The sequence below is a fragment of the Populus alba genome, chromosome 14 (genome assembly GCF_005239225.2).
Source record: "Populus alba chromosome 14, ASM523922v2, whole genome shotgun sequence".
Classification (NCBI taxonomy): Eukaryota; Viridiplantae; Streptophyta; class Magnoliopsida; order Malpighiales; family Salicaceae; genus Populus; species Populus alba.
The window spans coordinates 4,471,572-4,490,306 of NC_133297.1; the positions used below are offsets into that span (position 1 = coordinate 4,471,572).

The following is an 18,735-nucleotide window of genomic DNA, read 5'->3' on the forward strand; positions in this document are numbered from 1 at the left end:
TTTTTTTTATTTTTAAAATACAAAAATAAATATGGCCTTCTAGAAACAGACGAGCCATACATTTCGTGAAGGGTTTTGCTTCTTTCTTTTTTTCAAGAAAAAAAACTTCTGGTGCCTGTGGAACTAAATTGTCAACTCGAGCAACATAATTAATAGAAAAAGACTTGATGCATAATTTAGCATTGCTCTGCCAGCAAGAACAGTCGTTGACCATGGGCATGGGGACACTGAGGTGCTGTCTGTTCTGTCTATTGCTTGTAGAGTCTCAAAGTCAAGCTCATGCTATCTAATGAGCTCTCGACATTTTCTTAACAGTGACAGAAATCGAATACTTCCAACTCCCATGGACGTGTTCCATGTCTATCTTGCAAAAAAGTAGGTGAAATCGAGGTTCAAAGTCCATGTAGATCCACACCTTCTTTCTTTTCCTTGTTTATTTTTTCAAAACTATATTAGTTAATTCGAAGTTTTTCTTACAGAATGACATCATTAAGTCTCTCATGGCCATTGTCACTTCCCAATTAGATGATTTTCCCTGGATGACTAATTTGAAAACACTCTTTTCATTGATTCATGTTGTGGATTGTTGTTTTTTATTGGTACTTTTTAATGTTTTTCTAAAAATTTCATATGCAATATTAAAAATATATAAAAATTATTTTAATATATTTTTAAAAAACAATTTACACACTTGCTTAAAGAACTTTAAAGATTGGAATACTATCCATAAGAGAGAAATGAAAAAAAAATAATTCAATTATTTTCATTTTTGCCTTATACGTGTTGGTCCAAATGGGTTTTGGGATGCAATGGGCGTGTCTTTGTTTTTTTATTCTTAAATTCTCACCTCATCCCTTTGAATATTTCTTAGTTCCAATTCTCTTCATAAATATCTTAAATCTTAACGAGCAGAAAGTCTTCTTGAAGATCTACACAACCTTATATTTAAGATAAAACAGATTTTCGAATATTCTTGATAATCTTTCTCAAGAAAAATGTAGTTTTTAGCACTTTTTTATTCTAATCTTCCTAACTCTCTCCAATAAAAACAAATCCTTTTCGAATCGAATTAGAACACATAATATAAGGGTCCATTTTTTTTATTTTTTGTTTATAATCAGAAGTTGTTGATTACCCAGGCTTTTTTATTATTAAAATAGGGGTTTAGACTAGGTTATATGTATCATTTTATATACCCTGAAATTAATAAATATATAATCTTTTAGCATCTACTATGTTAGTAATTACAGTGCTAGAATCTGATATGACGAGTTGCTAGTAAACCGATTAAACAGGCTTTTGACATTAAAGGGATGCCAACCAACTTAATAATTCGGTATGGACCCCATACATAGCTGTGTTGTGTATAGAAATCCAGACAGGTCAATCTGGGAAGCTTTTTGCCTGAAACTGTAGTTCTCAGGGTTCAGAATTCAAAGCGTTTCCAACAGAAACAAAACGTAGAAGAAAGTTTTCATTTTCTTTGAAAACCTATTGGTTCTGAAGTTTCATCGAAGCTTCTCCATGGTTTACCAAAATCGAGAGGAAAAGAGAAGCCAAAAGAGGCTTCTTTATTCAACAAAAGGAATAGAAGCAAAGCAAGAAAAGTAATCCATGGAAGTCTGTCCTACCTCTATTATTAGGTAAAAGTACTTGAATATCTGCATGTCTATATCTCTAGTTTTCTCTTTTTACTCCATATGTTGTCTTCATGCGTGAAACCTCCCAATTTCTCTTCTCTCCCCATGTTTTCTAGTTTCTTGTTTTGGTTCGCGTGATTTTAAGTTTTGACAATTTTTTGTGTGTTTTCATTTGTTGTTGAGAATCTTTTTCTTGGTTGTCTGGATTTACTCAATCTCACTCTGATATCATGCTGATATTCTGAAGTTTGGAGCTTTGCTGATACCTTTTCTCTTGATCGTGTGAATTTTGTTCTTTGTGCTTTCAAGATCAGTTTTTGAAGGCAGGCAAAAAATTTGGCATTTGAACAAGATCCTTACCACTAGTTCTACTCATTCAACTTTGCAAAAAAAAATGAAGTGTTTTCAGTATTACTTCAAGGACAAATCAAGAAGCAGGGGACGAAGATCAGCACCGGAATTGAAACAGCGAAGTACAACGAAGACCGATGATTCTTTATATACTACTGATGGGATGATCAAGTCTTCATGCTCAGAAACTTCACAGAGAGGCATATCAGAAATGTATGAAGAGAAGGCTCATAATCTGAGAGTCTTTTCTTTCTCAGAGCTCAGAAATGCAACTAACGGTTTCAATAGGCTGTTTAAGATCGGGGAAGGTGGATTTGGTAATGTCTATAAAGGTTCAATCAAGCCTGCTGATGGAGAAGGTGACCCTATTGTTGTTGCAATTAAGAAGCTTAACGCAGATGGCTTCCAGGTATGACTTTTAAGCCTGGGAGTTTGCATAAGATTTTTTTGTTTCGTTGTTGAGGTTGAATACACGCGCGCGCGCGCGCAATTGGATTGAATATTAGTGACAAGTCCATCTTGAGTTCAAATTTCACTTTAATGTTCTGGTAATCATCTTTTATAAGTTCATTCTTCAAGTGGTGACTGCTTATTCATTTTTTCTGTTTCTCATAGGGTCATAAACAATGGGTGACCGAAGTTCAATTTCTTGGTGTTCTGGAGCATCCAAATCTTGTCAAACTTTTAGGATACTGTGCCGTGGATGGCGAAAGAGGTATCCAGAGACTGCTTGTGTATGAGTTTATGCGAAACAAAAGTTTAGACGATCATCTTTTCAACAAGGCATATCCTGTGCTTCCCTGGAAGACAAGATTACAAATAATACTTGGAGCAGCTCAAGGATTAGCTTTTCTACATGAAGGGTTGGAAGTTCAGGTTCTCGTCTAAAACATGCTTGATAAGTACTTGTGCTCACGCGCGTCTGCATATATCAGTGCTGTTTACGTGAACACAAACAGAGAGCTTCTAGGTTCCTTAATAGAATTTCCACAGAGGACTGAAATTTGGTTAATGAACCTTATAATCTGTCCCCGGTGGATCAACCTCCTTTTACGAGGCTTTATGGCATCTGAATGTTACCTGTGCTAGGAAATCTTAGAGAAGAACCTTTCTTATGAACTGAAATCATGTGATTCCCGTGGCTTGATTGTAGTTCGGTACCTTTTACAACAGTAAGAAGAATGAAGCAACAAGTGTTGCAACACTAAATCTGTTGTTCAATGTCCTTCGATTCGGCCCATAAGTAACGGTGGTAGTTAAATATTCATCTAATCTGTCATATTCACTACTTGGCATGCAATATGTTATGTTCAGGTCCTCTGGATTTTTGTTTATGCTTCGATTTTTAACCTTTTTCTACTCTCTTTTCGCAATTGATGCTGCAGGTTATATATCGAGATTTCAAGACTTCCAATGTGTTATTAGATGAAGATCTGAAACCAAAGCTTTCAGACTTTGGGCTTGCTAGGGAGGGACCAATGGCTGGACGAACACATGTCTCAACAGCAGTAAGTATCATGAACATTTGTTTGTTGCATTAGATGCAGACTGCATCCTTCTCATGGGATTCTTTTTATGCTGACAGGTAGTTGGGACATATGGATATGCTGCGCCAGATTACGTTGAGACAGGGCATCTCACAGCCAGAAGTGATGTTTGGAGCTTCGGTGTGGTACTATATGAGATTCTTACAGGCAGGCGATCGTTGGAAAGAAACAGGCCGAAAGTGGAGCAGAAGTTATTGGAATGGGTAAAGCAGTTACCTGCTGATAGTAAAAAGTTTGGTTTGATAATGGATCCACGACTTGGAAACCAGTATTCTATGAGTGCAGCTCGGAGGATTGCCAGGTTAGCAGACAGTTGTTTGTTAAAGAGCGCAAAAGATCGACCAAAGATGAGTCAGGTGGCAGAGACCTTGGAAAAGATAATCCAAGATTCATCAGAAGGAAGCCCTTCAAAGAATAGTTTTGAAGCCACTGGGAATGACGACCTGATTGACTCGAGTAAGAAGCCGGATCATGTAGAGGCCTCCGAGTCTTGGAAACGGCGAATGGCACACCTGGCAAAACTCAGTGAGCACGTTGACGGTGCCAGTAGAAGAAGATTTGTGATCACGCAGAGGGCCAAAGTACCCTGAATTGATTGCTAGCATTGCATATTGGCGCACTGGTATGTTGTGATGATTCATTCCAAGCTAACTAGATTAACTGGTTAAGAACCTCGCACGAACAACTTTTACGTGGAAGTGAATAGCTGGTTTCTAAATATGATGATGCTAGTAGATGTCATGGTAGTTTTAATTGAAGAGGCAGGCCTTTTCTGTGTGCAGGCAAATTGCGTGGAGGAGTATTGTCTTTTGCTTTTTGCATGGCTTCTGTAGCAGACTACTTGTATAAAAACTTTTGAATTACCAAGGAAATAAAGCAGAACGGGAAGAGGATAAATGGATTTAAATCAGTTCTCACTTTATTTGACTCAAAATATCTAGTGAGTTTTTTTTTGTGTGCGAGCGCGCGTGGATAATCCAGATAGATGATTTTATTAACACCAAGTTAGTTTTTTGTCTCCTACACATCAATGCCTAAACCTTCTGCAAGTGAGAAGTCTTCAAGGAGCACGGGGCAGATTTTAGCCTCTATCCATCTTGCGAGTCACTGGAATTTTGCAACATGGTAAACTCATCTTTTTGGAGTATAGGGCTCCGATAATTTCTTGACATCAGCTTGTAATTTACGAGGCTGCCACGCCCATTTCTTCAATCCAAATATCACACACCCCACGAGTGGATAGAAACCATCACCGTGAACTCAAAACTTCTTTAGCTGCAAGCATCATCTTTAGACAAACCAAATTCAACTATCTTGTGTATCTGATCCTCACTGCCATTCTCTATCCTGAAACTGTGGTCATTTACTTCGAATCCCAAGCATTGTGTCAAAGTCCAACAGTACAGAGTTCAATACAGAAGAATGGAGAGAACAGGAGGACAGAGCGGGGCGTAGTGAAGAAGATATGCAACTACAACTTTCTCGCCTTGAGATGTAGCAGCAGCGAAACCATAAAAAGCTGAAAGATGCATCCAAATGTCGGAAGCCATCTGTGAACAGCAAGAAAAGATGAGGATGGCCATCATCTTAAACATATTTAGAAAAATTAAAACAATAACCACCCAGTTCCCTTTTTTTCCTCACCATTAGACTGATTTTAGAGCTTGGCTGTACACAGTTAAAAGTTCTGAAACTGCGAGACCCGTGTTTAGGAGAAATGAGCACAACTATACAAAAATCTGTATCTGTTCGTGGTTCTTTCACTCATTCTTGAAAAGTTAATATCAGCAGTATGCACTGCATCTCCTCAAGAACAGAAACAAAATTTGAATATTATGGCAGAGGTTAAACACTATGACTGCTGATATAGATAAAAAATGCAAAGAGGGAACTTTCCCTGTTAAATGTACTGTTTCCAATTATAAAAAATGAAAAAGATTCAACCTTAGCACGATAAATGAATTTGACTCAATGGCTGAAAGCTCTTCGTAAACATCCACCCCAACGCCCCAATACTTGTTTCACAAAAAATAATCAGATTTGAAGCAAATCTAAATCTACTCCACAAAGAGAATATTAGGAAAAATGTGCTGCTCAAAGCCTGGAATTATTAACGCAAGATACAAATACGGCAGCGAGTTTGGCCATGTGGCAAAGCTACAAATTGTAACAGATGCACAATAATTCAAACTTACATATACCAACTTAACTCGATCATCTAAGCCAAATTCTAAACTAGTTGGGATTGGCTTCCATGCGTCCTTAATTAAGAGGCTGAGATAGTATAATACCCTCAACCAAGAATTTTCCCTCTAATACCCTCCAAAGCCCTGAGACAATCATAAGAATCATATAAAAAAAAATGAGGTGAAGAGCCCCCATTACCTCCAAAGATAGTCTTCGAACAAGAATGTGCACTATAATACTGGCAGGTGCACGCCAGGAAATGAACTCAGAGGCCATGATCATTTATCTGCAAAGATTTTATATTTTCCCCTTATGGCCCCACGCCAATGTATGTATGCTTAATTCCAATTGTCGACAGAGCCTACACATGAGTCTGTTCATCCCACCATTTATGCTGTTGCATCAACAAGAAATTCTACACCATGAACAGAAATCAACTCAGTGAACAGTTTTCCTCAGAAATGAGGATGGTAAAACATATTATTTTCTGCTGCTCTGCTTTACCTGATACTAGCTGATCTATTGACTGATGGGCAAACCACGTTTTCTTTTAGGCTATACCCTATTCTTGTATCTCTCCTTCTACATCATGCAAGTTTCCAAGAGCGGAAAGCAGCTTACCAAATACCATATCAACCAAAGAAGATTACTGTCTCCTTATGCATGGTGCTTCAAAAACTCATTGCCACTATAATGTGTAGGCAGCTGGGTGATCTTCAACAAGGCATACCAGGTTCTGCTTCCACACAAGGTTTTTAGCACATCGCGAAAACTGAAGTCCTGGAAACCCATCCAACAAGCTTTCAGGATCCACCATAACCAATTTCCATCCGTTTAAGTGAACCCTGATTTTCATTCTTTTGAAGACTATTTCTGCTCAAATAATCATATGTAACGTACATGAGGAAATCCAGAAACAGGCTCTTTTCAGGTGGTGGTTTTGGAATGTCAACATTATCTTGGATGTTACGGTAGGCTCTATCCATTAATTTTATGGAAATCTCATCGAAACCAAAGGAGATCTCATTCAACTTCTGACCCCACATTATGGTCTTTTCAGGCATTCCCTGCTTGCAAAAGTGAGATAATAGTAGATTGGCTGTAACGACATTAGGAACAAATGCCATCTTAAGCAATTTGGCAGTTACAATCATGGCGCGCTCCAGTATGTCAGTACAAACACCATTCATAACAGTGTTGTATGTTACTGTGTCCGGAACAACACCTGCTGAAATAAGCTCCTCCAGCATCATCACAGCTCGACTCATTTTCCGACCAGTACATAAGCCATGAAGACGAATATTATAAGTAGTGATATCTGGGTCCCATCCAGTGGCATGCATTTTATTCACGACTTCATCTGTACTAACTGTGTCAAATGCTTTACAGTATCCATCAATCAAAGTATTGTAGGTGACAATATCAGGGATCAACCCAGTATGGTGCATGTTTCTAAATACATCACTTGCTGACTTCATCCTGCCTTCTTTACAGAGACCGTTAATGATTATATTGGTAGTAAAAATATCAGGAAGAAGACCCTTTCGCGCCATCTCCCTCTCCAACATCAATGCTTCCTGCAGCCTCCCACTGTTGCAAAAGCCACGGATCAAAGAGTTATACACAAAATTGTTGGGCATGAACCCTTTTTTTGACATTTGTAAAAATACATCATATGCCTCATCCACTAGACCAACTATAGAAAGACCATTAATAAAGGCTGAAAAGGCAACAGCATCAGGATGTATCCCCCTCCCTTCCATCTCATTCCACAGGCTATAAGCACCTGCCACATCCCCCATCCTGAAGTACCCATCCAAAATCAGAGTAAAAGCTGTTTTGTTGATGGGAAGGCCTTTTACTATCATCTCATACAAAAGGTCCCTCGCTTCTTGCAGCCTCCACAACTTGGATAAACCCATGATTAGTGAACTGCATGTCAAAGATGAAGGAAATAAACCAAATTTAACCATCATTCTATATGCTATATAGGCTTTCTCTTCTAGGCCAGCCCTGCTATAAGCTGCTATTATTGAATTAAAAGCAACTACAGTTGGAGTTATTCCTTTCTCAAGCATATCCTCTAAAAATTTCATGGCCTCATCCAACCAGCCAGCCCAACACAAGCCTGAAACACAAATATTATATAGTGAACTAATTGGGAGCGAGCTTGATTGTGACAAATCCCTCAACAATCTGTCACGGTCTTCCTCTCTTCCATATCTATAATGCCCTGCAACCAGAATATTAAAAGTTGTACAATCAGGAGCTATAGCCTTGCTCTTCATTTCTTCATAAAGCATGTTTGCCTGACCAATGTCCCTCGCCTTAACATATCCATTCATCAAAGTATTATAGCATACAACATTGGGAATGTGACCGGCCTCTTTCATCCCATCAAAAAGATTCCTTGCTTCCATCATATTTCCCTGATTGCAAAATGCATTTATGACTGTACCAAAAGTAACCAAGCTCGGTGTACAACCATTATCGATCATGAAGCGCATCCAACCAAGTGCATCTACAGTCTGTCCCCTTGTACAGTATGCATTAATCAAAATGTTATACGCATAAACATCTGGTTGACACTTAAACTTCTGCATCACGCACAACAAACTCTCCCCGACTTTAACATGTCCTTTTCTACAGAAACCAAGAATCACCGCATTAAAGTTACGATTGCAAGGTCTAGGCCCTTGATGAATCATACCCCTAAGCAACTTCCAAACACTACCATGATCACCAACTCTAAGCAACAACTTAAAAAGAATTGTAATTGCTGATGAACTTGGCCTCAAACCCACCTCCCTCATCCTTCCCACAATCTCCAATGCCTCACAACCCATTTCCACTTTCAAAAACCCCCGCATAAGCGTATCGAGAACTGAGAAATCCGACTCAAATTCAGCATGCCTTTTCCACATAAACTCCACTACATCCCTACTCCTATCAACCCCAACTCTCCTAATAACCCAAGAAACCACGTCTTGAGCAAGGAACTTGAGATTCTGTGCACCTAAAACATGTGCCGCGACACAAGAAGACTTGACTATTTCATCAGAATCATCTTGAAATGCAAACTTAAAAAACCCAAATGCAGTTTCTCTAGATTCTAATGATTTCATTATCTTAACTAAAAAATAAGGGCAATTGTTTTTAGCAAATCCCTTCAAAATGTAACCTTGGCCTTGTTTAATAATTCTAGACAGCCCAACAACTACTCTCCTCCTCTCATTTGAGTTCAAATAGCTTAAAGAATCGATCTTTTTATCAAAAAGAGGCAAAAACTGATCAAAATAATTAATCTTTCTAGTATTACAAGAACTAGAACAGAAAGAATTTGTCTTTTTGGGGAGACAAGTGAGTTTGAAGAGAGTTAACATTTGCGAGTTCAGTGTTTGGTGGGAAAACAAGGGAGATTTAAAGTAGTGTACCTTGAGGGAGTTGCCCACCACATAGCCTACTTCATCAGACATCCGGGGGCCGCCGGAGAGTGAGGTTCAGCTGGGGTTTTGATCTTTTTCGTGGAGAAAAGGGGAACTCAGTTTTGGACCGCAGTTTGTATTCTTGCAAGAAATGGATCCTAGTTATGGACAGAGATTGAACATCTTAGGCTCCAAAGGGGTTGACAAGGTTGGGTTTGTTGGGCTTGCTAGAGCTACAGAGCAGCAAGTTTAGGTTTTGCGGTATCCCAGCACGGCCTGTGTTGGTCCCTAAGCCTAGCTCCACGCTAATGCATAAATTTACTTACTTATTAATTCACAATCATTTAAAAAAAAAAACAATTTCGTGCAAAATAAATATCAGTGCCCTTTTTCTCGTCGAATATTAATTATCAAAATTTTAATTAGTAATATTATGATAAGATCATTTCTCCATAAATTCTTAATTTCAACGTACATGATATAGTTTTAGAAGGATGAAGAAATTAAATGATTTTCATTATACTATAGCCAGATAAAAATACCATCTCTTATTGTAATGTGTACATAAAAAACCTCTGGTATAACAGCTTAACCCTCTATATTTAGTGGCTGCTAAATTTTGTAACACTCAAATTTCTAACAGTTACTGCCTTTGCATTTCAATAAAAACATTGGATAATTCACCTAGCATCATATTCCTTTATTTGGTGCTACAACTTGAAAATTTTAGGTTTTTTTTTTTTTTTGTCTAATTAGCACAACAAAACTAAAAATTTGAGGGAATGGCATCATTGAAATTTATTTTTTTGATGAAATGGCGTAGTTTGACATTGTCGCACTTCTTAAATACAACATCCATTGACATTAATTAAAATTTAAGAAGAGCATATCGAACACACAATGTGTTTTCTCTGTCATGGGAAAATCCACCGAAACCCTTATTTCTCTCTTAAAAAAAAACATTAAACACTTAAGATTTTGCCCTTAAATCAATCAAAAATCGAACCCTTCCTAGTCTCTAAGCATCCTTTGATGTTTTTGTGTTGAAAATCCACTGTTCCCTTTGTTGTTGACGCCGCTGGCCCTCCCATTCTTGTAGTCCTATAAACAATGTAAACATACAACATTGCTATTAATTTGTATTTGGTTCGGTTGAAATCAAATAATTGTCTAGGTTGAATTAAGGGTTTGTTAAAACAATGATAAATTAGTTAAAAATACATTCAATTAGAGTTTATCTAGTGTAGTTGAACATGAAAATAAGTTAAATTGATGATGAATTAATTATTCCAATTAATTATGTGTTGTGGTTAATTTAGGTTAACTTACCAAATTAGGGATTTTGTGTATATTGTTGTAATAGGCTAATAATGTAGTTATATGCGCGTACACATGTTCATACAATAGAGAATAGATATGGCTAAATTATGACGAATTGCTTGTTTCATTGAATTGTTAATAAGTTGATGAATTTAGTATTTTCTTGAAAATAAATTAATTTGCTATGAATTTGTGTTTGATTTAATGCAATTGATCATGAAAAATATCAATTGATAATGTATCATGAATTATATTTATTTTTTTGTTAAGTTTGTTTCAATGTAAAATTTTTGGAATTTGATTGAATTAATTATGAATTTTTCCAATTAGAGTAGAGGTAATGTGGTTTGGTTATAATTATGTTAAATTGACTAGAATCCAATTTTATATATAAAATATCTAGTAGCATATTTATATTATCACGTTATAGTGGAAATATTGTTCCTAAAATGAACAGTATTATCACATACAATGACGGGAGCAATTTGTTGTTAACTAGTAATTTAAGCACATCGTGTGTGGAAATGAAAGAAATCATTTGTCATGGACTTGAGTGGAATTATAATGATGCTGATGTTGAAATAACTTGAAGGTGTTAAATTGATGGACAATAATATTATTATGTACTGATTGTGTGTGATTGTAGTTTTAAGACAATGAATGATTCTTTTATTCAAAATGGTTTGAATATGATGATATTGCATGTGAATAGTCAACCAAAATCCATGTGTATTCCAGCTTCTGTTGGTCTTTAAAATTCAGTTGCTCGAGGTAAAAATAGTTTATTGTGGATGATTTGCTGCAAAGAATAGATTATACTATATTTGATAATTTTTTTGTTGATCAACATAGATTTGACTATCATAAGCCCAGTGATAATGAAGATGATGTTGATGATGAAATTATTCCTCTTGTTTCTGAATTTGGAGATGCTTTTAGGTATAGTTTTGTTGTTTCACATGATTGAGCACTTAACCATGGATATATTCAAGGAGGATCTGATTTGAAGGTTGGTCAAACATTTAATAGTAAAAAATTTTAATGTGGTTAAACAATGACACATTGCACACTCGGTTAAGTATCAAGTCTAATAGTCAAACTCAATATTTGTTCAATTAAAATGTGTGCGAGCACCAGAATATAAGTGGTATTTGCATGGGGGATATAATAAAATATTGGATTCATTTGATATAGCAAAGTTAAAAGAGTCACATCCATGTGCCGCGACCTTTGTCTAAAAATACCACCATCAACTTGATGCAATTTTTATTGCTAATGCTATATCAACCACTACAATGAATAATCTTTCAATGATGGTTGTAAGCATACATGGTGAAATAAAATTGCATTATAAATATAAAATATCATATGACAAAGCATGAGTTGCAAAACAGAAGGTGATTGATTATCCTTTTAATTCATATGAAGAGTCTTTTGAGAAATTTCCTAGGTTGTTGGAAATAAAGGAATCAAATTCCAGAACAATTGTTGATTTGACACATAAAGGATATCTTGATGATAGTACAATGATTTTTTAAATAGTTTTTTTAGTCATTTAAACCTTGTATTGAAAGTTTTAAGTACTATAGGCCATTTATCAGTATTAATGGGACATATTTGTATAGTCAATATAATGGAAAGTTATTGATTGCAATTGTTTTTTATGCGAATAATGAGATATTCCCGTTAGCTTTTGCAATTGTTAATGAAGAAAATAATAACAATTGAATATCGTTTTTTCTTTGTTTACAAATATATGTTACTGGTGGCAGAACTGGTATATGTATAATAAGAGATAGATATATAAGCATCAAGAATGAAGTAGCAGAAATTTGATGTCAACCTTTAAGATATCATCAATGTTGTACTTGATATTTTGTTAGCAACTTAAACTGTAAATTTAAAGACCCAATTACCAAAAAATATTTAATAAAGATGTATTGTGAACCTTTCATATACAAATTTGATTTGTGGTGTGAAAGAATATGTAACATGAACCTATAATATAGAGAATGACTTGAAAGGGAGCTAAAAGAAAAATGAGCTTTATGTTATGATTGTGGTCATTGATATGGTAATATGACACATAATCTCTTATAATAATTTAATTATGTTCTAAAAAAATGCTCGTGCAATGTCTATTTCTACTCTAGTGCAATTAACATTTTACATATATAATGGTTATTAGATCAAACGGAGATATAAAGCTACTGATGTCATTTGAAGTGGAGTACCCTAGCCTCCAACAATTTAGCTTGAATTAATAATGAGCATGTATACATCAAAGGATCATATTGTAATGTTGTTTGACCTTAAGGAACAAGTTTTCCAAGTCCATGCACCTATTAAATCAGGTGTTGTGAAAAGAGTCAAACGGACATTCATATTGAACGATAAAACATGTACATGTTGTAAATAACAAACATTATATCGTCCTTATTCACATGTTATTGTATGTTGTGCCGAAAATCACTCGGACTTCACACAGTTTGTTGATGGTTATTACTCGTTTGCACAACGAGATGGATATAAGAGAAGGTCATGCACGCTAAAGGTGTGGCATATGCAATGACTCAAGGTATTATAGAAAAACATGTTCTAATCGACAATGTATTTGTAACAATTTATTAGGTTATCTTATGATATATTGCAATATTTTTTTTAATCATATTAAACTTGTCTAATTTCACATCAATCACAAGTATTATAACACGCAATGTACTTGAGGCGGTAGATCATCTGTTTATGTTGAGTGTCCATATTTGGACGATGATTAGAGTGAGCATTACTATAAGCATGAATTACAATACATGCCTACCGGTCCTGCCGACACTTTTATCCCGTGATTGCAAGGTCGATATGGACCGTAACATTATTGAAATGTTATGTTTTTGAACTGCAATATCTTCAAAGTGTAATATTTTATCAAAATGTTTTCATCATATTCGATTTCAACATTTAATTATATTTTGGATGTTAATTGCCCAATTCATCTAAAATTTAAGCCTATTTTGTAGACAATTTAGTCTACCCAACAAATATAAGGAACATTTTTTTATGCCATTGGATTTCACTAGTAAGATTTCATTCTGTGGAGCAAAATAACGGTCTCATTTTGAGGGAAATAAAGTATTAAATTCCTCCGCATCGAATGAAATCGAAAGAAAGAATATTTCAACTGCGCCATAACCATCGGATGATTTCAATTTATTAATGCCACCACTGGGTTCACCAGCTAATGATTCTCCAACAGCGAGAAATTACAATAAAAGGGGAATAAAAACATGAAAGCGAAGCCAATAATTGCTAGGTCCTCTGAATTATTATCATGAAAAGGCCCACTAAATTATTTTGGCCTACCTAAAATTATTAGTCTTAATTTAATTTAATTGCTTGTTCAGAATTATCATTTTCCTTGTATGTAATTCAGGAAATAATTGAAAATATTTCTTTAATATACTTTGAATGTAACAGAAGCAAACCAAACTCACAAGCATGAACAGCAAAATGTTCTTGGATTCATTAATTTTCTCAAAATTTTTATGGAGAAAGGGGAGAAAAAGAAGAGCAGAGCGATCGTTTCAAAGTAATACAATTAACCCTTAACTTCTTAACCCTTATAAACATTAACCCCGAAACAAAAGCAAAAATCCATGGTAGGTCTGGCCCTGGCCTCGTCTCCAAATTACAGCCACCCCCACCACACCTTTACAGATCAAGATTGACATATAAGTTCCCACAATTTTTTTTGTGTTTTTTTTCTTAACTGGGACTTAAATCTCAAAATTGGATATTTAATTTGCTTTTATATAAAATCTTCTGTTCGCTTGTTAAGCAACAGCAACTGTGCCCGTCCGCACATCTTTGTTAGGGGTAGAATCCTTGGGATCTGATTTTCTGATAGATCTAGAAGAGGAGGATGACATTTTCCAGCTCTTCTTCTCCGTAGATTGATCTATCTCTATTTGTTCTTGCCTGCACTCCTTGCTACAGAATGGGGTGTTCCCTCTGCATAACAATTTTCAATCCCCGTCAGCAAAACAAGATCAATAATCATAAGCCCTACCCATACATATAATACAACTCTTTACGATTCGAGTCCATATGATGCAAAAACAGTTCACATGTTATCTTACCACTCGCAATTCTTCTTACAATTTCAAGAACCCATTAGAGAGAAGGGAGTGGAATTATAAAAACTAACCTGTACATGTAGATGTCGGAGTTGCGACCGAGGGTTTTCCGGCAGAGAAAACAAGCTTCAAGAAAGTGAGGCTTGTGGGAATCCAGGCAGCCACTGTAGTAAGACATGATTGACTTCTAACTTCAAAGAAGAAACCCAAAAGAGTTTTTTCAACCTCGAGGGTAGCAGTGAAAGTAGAGGAAAAAGCGAGGATGGAGGAAAGCCGTAAGCTCTAAGCAAGAAGAGAGGAGGAGAACGCTAAGTGGGAGCTTGGCAATTTATATAGAAAAAGACAGGGAGTGGACTTGGTGGGATCTAGTGCACGCAGGAGTAATGTATTATTGTGGTCTGTTACTTTATTACAACCTAGGTGAATTTTGATTGGTCTAAAATAGACTAGGTGTGCTGTTCATTTTTTGTAGTTTGTTTACGGTAAAGTAAATATCTTACATTGGTTTTAAAAACCAGCGGCTGATTTCCTGAATCCCTGCTGCGGTGGTGATATTGAATCCGCTACTGCTAGTCACGGTGCATGTATCTTTCTTGAAAGACACTTTTGCTATAATAATGATTCTGTTTTCAGTTTTTAAACATTTGGTACCTAATCTCTATGTATTTCTCAATACAACCACTAATGGTGATATATTTATTTTCATCCCAAATATACACAATAACATTCAAAGGAGTCCTCGCAGACAGGAGAGGTTGGGAGTTAATGATATATATATATATATATATATTAAATGTATGAACAACATATTCTTCTTCCATGAATCTTTTGAATCATGCAATAAATGATAAACAAATTATTATTTTTTTATTATTTCGAGTTTAAATTAAAAAAAAAACATGTATAAAAAAAGAAATTTTTAAAAACACCTATTTAAAAATATAAAAAAATTATTTTGATCATTACATACAAAGGACTAAAACCTTATTAGAGAATTTTCTACCCGTTAAAACTTAAATCCGGAAAACTATTAGGGTATGAAAGCATAATTTCATCATTCTCATAGGACTATATTGTAATACATTTTGCGTGCACTTCTCATGATTTCTCTAGACAAACCGGGGACCACATGCATTACACAAGTCGTTCTCTTCCACCAAGGACTTGAGTGTTAGTAGGCCCCACAGTCCAATAATGAATAAACAACAATAAAGTTAACTGGGAGCTGCGTAGACACCGGCCCCACAAGAAACCAACAAATGGTAAAAGGGCCCCACCTGGACGCAACATCCAATTGGCTCGACTTCCTAGGGTCCATGTATTTCGGGCCCACAGCAGCTGCCCGTGTGCAACGGGCAGTTGCCTCCCTGACGTTACTCTGTACACGTGCGCGCTGTATGTGTATCCAGCGCAGCACATATCATAGTTCACTATGGTACGTGGCACGTTATTATAAAAAGAAAGTTGCCTTCTTTGTATGCTCTCAAGGTCATCTAAATCAACGGTGAAGATTGTGCCATGATAGAGGCTCCATTATTGAGGGGTGGTGCCACTTTGGGTTTCCCTGCAAGTCGGAGCAAGAACATGGGCTGTATTAAAATGACTGGTGAGGTTGTGATCTAGAAAGGGTGAGTTTATGTGTTCTTGGATTGGTTTCTCAATTATTGTGATGGTTTTGTGTGTGTATTTTAATATTTCTCAAGTGGAATTTCTTAAAAGAATAATTCAATTTGGACATGTGGTGTTTGCTTATCAAAGTTTAGAAAGGTGAGGAATACATGAGTGCGGAAAGTTGATAATATTTTAATTGTTATTGTAGTTTAAAACTAATAATTTTAAGCTTAGCCTAATTCAATTTAAGATTCGTGGTTAAAAATAGATTTATATTATACATTTTGAAAGAATTAATCTATATCAATATTAATATTAAAATGATATTATTTTAATTTTTATAAAAAACCTTAAAAAAATATTTTCTTGAATAATATTTTTTAAAAGTAGATCTAATATCAACTCGGTTATAAAATTACTTGTCATATTAATTTGATTAAACTAAATTAAATTTTAAGTTTATTTTTTTAATCGGTGGGCAAGTTTAATAATTATAACAAAAATTAGATGATTAATTTTTTTACAGTAATAAAAAAAAAATAGCAAATACAACAATAATTGACCCTCCTTTTCAGATTAACAGTGTAGATATACCAAGGGTGTGTTTTAAATGTAGAGTGATTGGAAGTAAGGTGAATGTGTAAAAAAAATAAATGTAATTTGATCATTTTTAATTTAATTGTACTTTCAAACTATTTAATGTCATTTTTACTGCCCAGTACGCATGAACTTTTTTTATATCATTAAAATCAATTATGATGAAAGAATTAACAGAATCCTTTGAATTAAGAGGTTTTTTTTTTTTATATTATCTCATGTTGGAGTTTTGCGATTACTAATATAATAATTATTAAAAATTTATATAGTTATTAATTATATATTTATAAAATTAGTCAACATATACACATAAGCTAATCATATATTTATATTAATAATAAAAGGAATAACAAAATCCTTCTAGATGATGGTTTTTGAACTTTGAATCAGTGACTCATGATCTTGTCAATGACTACAATAGTTTTTGTACGGATTTAATAATTCAGCGAGTATATCTGGCTAAAATAATGAAAAAATTATTATACTTGGACATGTCATGTACACTTATCAAGGGGAGACATGTGAGGAAAATTTAAGTTTGAATTAATGGATGATTGGTAAGTATGACCAATAAGTTAAATTGAGAATTTATATTTCATTTATTATACTACACGAGAAAAAAAAAATCAAACATTGAGAACCTATAAGGAAATATCAAGGAAGAACATGAAGCAGTAGGTAATGAAAACAAGGAGAAAATGAAGATTTAAAAAAATTTAACAAGACAATTTACAACTTCATACTCTTGAAATTATACGAAGTATGCGTAAACTAATTCGAATAACTACATTAATAATAATAAAAAATTTAAATATAATTATTAAATCTAAATTCTAATCTAGATCAATTTAAAAATTAATTTTAATAATATTTTAATAAAAAAAATAAAAATATATTATTTGATGTAACACAATTGACCTGATCATTCTTAACCATGTTAAGACACTAGTTGATTTTTTTATTTAAAAAACATTGTTTGAACATAAAAAAATTAAAATGATACATTAACCTAAGTTACCAGCGAGATGACAAGAGTCATAGGACGGCCAGGTTCCACGAAACATGTTTTTAAAAGCCATCCTCGCCCACAGACAAGTTCTGATGAAATGGGCATGCATCTACATTCTATATAACCCATCATGGATTCAATATTCTGACAGGAAAAATTAATGGTATGAGGGTTCTAATTTAAAGATAGAAAAAAAAATAAAAAATAAAAATAAACGAGTGTGGTCAAGGTTTTGATCTGGGGTGGTTGAGTTCGCATGTGATTATTAGATTGGATGTCAATTACTATATGATTTATTTCTAGCGAATCTCAACAACATGTGTGTTGAATTTGTCTAGGAAATTAAACAATTAATTCAATCTTTACATGTTGTATTTTTTTTTTTTTTTTTTTGTTGGAAGCTCCGAACTACATGTCATGATAAAGTGAGTCTTGTGACATCATCGCTTTAACTTATTAATCAAATTTATTCGGCTTAATTTATTTTAATTTTTTTAAAAAAATAAAACAATGTTATTTTAAATACTTTTTAAAAAATTAAATTGAATTTATTTGATTAATTAAATTGTGAATTGATCTATTAGATTATTTTTTTTTATATCCCAGCCCAAGAGTTAAGTTTATTAAATTTTGAATCGATTCTTCAAAACAAATTGAGTTTAATAATTATATTTGGAGACTATTTCCTTGTTTGCATCTACAAATATGTTCTCTTCCGAATCAAACATAAAAACATTTATATGTTTTTTCATAGAAAAAAATCCACCATAGGCATATGAATTAGTTTTTTATATATATGTTTTGAATTATTTTAATACATTGATTTTAAAATTAATTTTTAAAAAATAAAAAAAATTATTTTTATGCATTTCAGTATGAAAACATTTTAAAAAGCAATTGTAACCACACTCCTAA

General features: G+C 34.3%; 3 protein-coding genes across 7 annotated transcripts; 1 reads left to right on the forward strand and 2 right to left on the reverse strand.

Moving 5' to 3' along the window:
* The first annotated feature begins 1,054 nt into the window (after positions 1-1,054).
* LOC118049470 (probable serine/threonine-protein kinase PBL19) lies at positions 1,055-4,445 on the forward strand. 4 transcript variants are annotated; one of them, XM_035059471.2, is made up of 6 exons: positions 1,055-1,643; positions 1,950-2,400; positions 2,607-2,867; positions 3,377-3,499; positions 3,577-4,160; positions 4,304-4,445. In XM_035059471.2, exons 1-5 carry the CDS (start codon positions 1,615-1,617, stop codon positions 4,126-4,128), a joined length of 1,416 nt encoding a protein of 471 aa, XP_034915362.1. In that variant the 5' UTR covers positions 1,055-1,614; the 3' UTR covers positions 4,129-4,160; positions 4,304-4,445. The 4 variants fall into 4 exon arrangements, with proteins under 4 accessions (XP_034915362.1, XP_034915361.1, XP_034915360.1 ...); XM_035059470.2 differs by having other exon boundaries at positions 1,060-1,643; positions 4,321-4,445; XM_035059469.2 differs by having other exon boundaries at positions 1,060-1,643; positions 3,577-4,445.
* Positions 4,436-9,319, reverse strand: LOC118049469 (uncharacterized). 2 transcript variants are annotated; one of them, XM_035059468.2, is made up of 4 exons: positions 6,230-9,319; positions 5,924-6,140; positions 5,183-5,335; positions 4,436-5,088 (listed from the first exon to the last, which is right to left on the reverse strand). In XM_035059468.2, the coding sequence occupies exon 1, from the start codon at positions 9,199-9,201 to the stop codon at positions 6,529-6,531; it is 2,673 nt and encodes an 890-aa protein (XP_034915359.1). In that variant the 5' UTR covers positions 9,202-9,319; the 3' UTR covers positions 4,436-5,088; positions 5,183-5,335; positions 5,924-6,140; positions 6,230-6,528. The 2 variants fall into 2 exon arrangements, with proteins under 2 accessions (XP_034915359.1, XP_034915358.1); XM_035059467.2 differs by lacking the exon at positions 5,183-5,335.
* Positions 9,320-13,966: 4,647 nt separating this feature from the next.
* Positions 13,967-14,913, reverse strand: LOC118049471 (FCS-Like Zinc finger 3-like). The gene is made up of 2 exons (XM_035059475.2): positions 14,675-14,913; positions 13,967-14,478 (listed from the first exon to the last, which is right to left on the reverse strand). The coding sequence occupies exons 1-2, from the start codon at positions 14,779-14,781 to the stop codon at positions 14,301-14,303; spliced, it is 285 nt and encodes a 94-aa protein (XP_034915366.1). The 5' UTR covers positions 14,782-14,913; the 3' UTR covers positions 13,967-14,300.
* Positions 14,914-18,735: the final 3,822 nt, after the last annotated feature.

Coding starts and splice junctions, on each gene's coding strand:
- LOC118049471 (XM_035059475.2), bottom strand. CDS start 14,781: ATGTCTTACTACAGTGGCTGCCTGGATTCCCACAAGCCTCACTTTCTT. Junction 14,479..14,674: donor TCCGACATCTACATGTACAG/GTTAGTTTTTAT, acceptor ATTGTTATGCAG/AGGGAACACCCCATTCTGTA.
- LOC118049469 (XM_035059467.2), bottom strand. CDS start 9,201: ATGTCTGATGAAGTAGGCTATGTGGTGGGCAACTCCCTCAAGGTACAC.
- LOC118049470 (XM_035059471.2), top strand. CDS start 1,615: ATGGAAGTCTGTCCTACCTCTATTATTAG. Junction 1,644..1,949: donor TGTCCTACCTCTATTATTAG/GTAAAAGTACTT, acceptor TGTGCTTTCAAG/ATCAGTTTTTGAAGGCAGGC. Junction 3,500..3,576: donor GAACACATGTCTCAACAGCA/GTAAGTATCATG, acceptor TTATGCTGACAG/GTAGTTGGGACATATGGATA.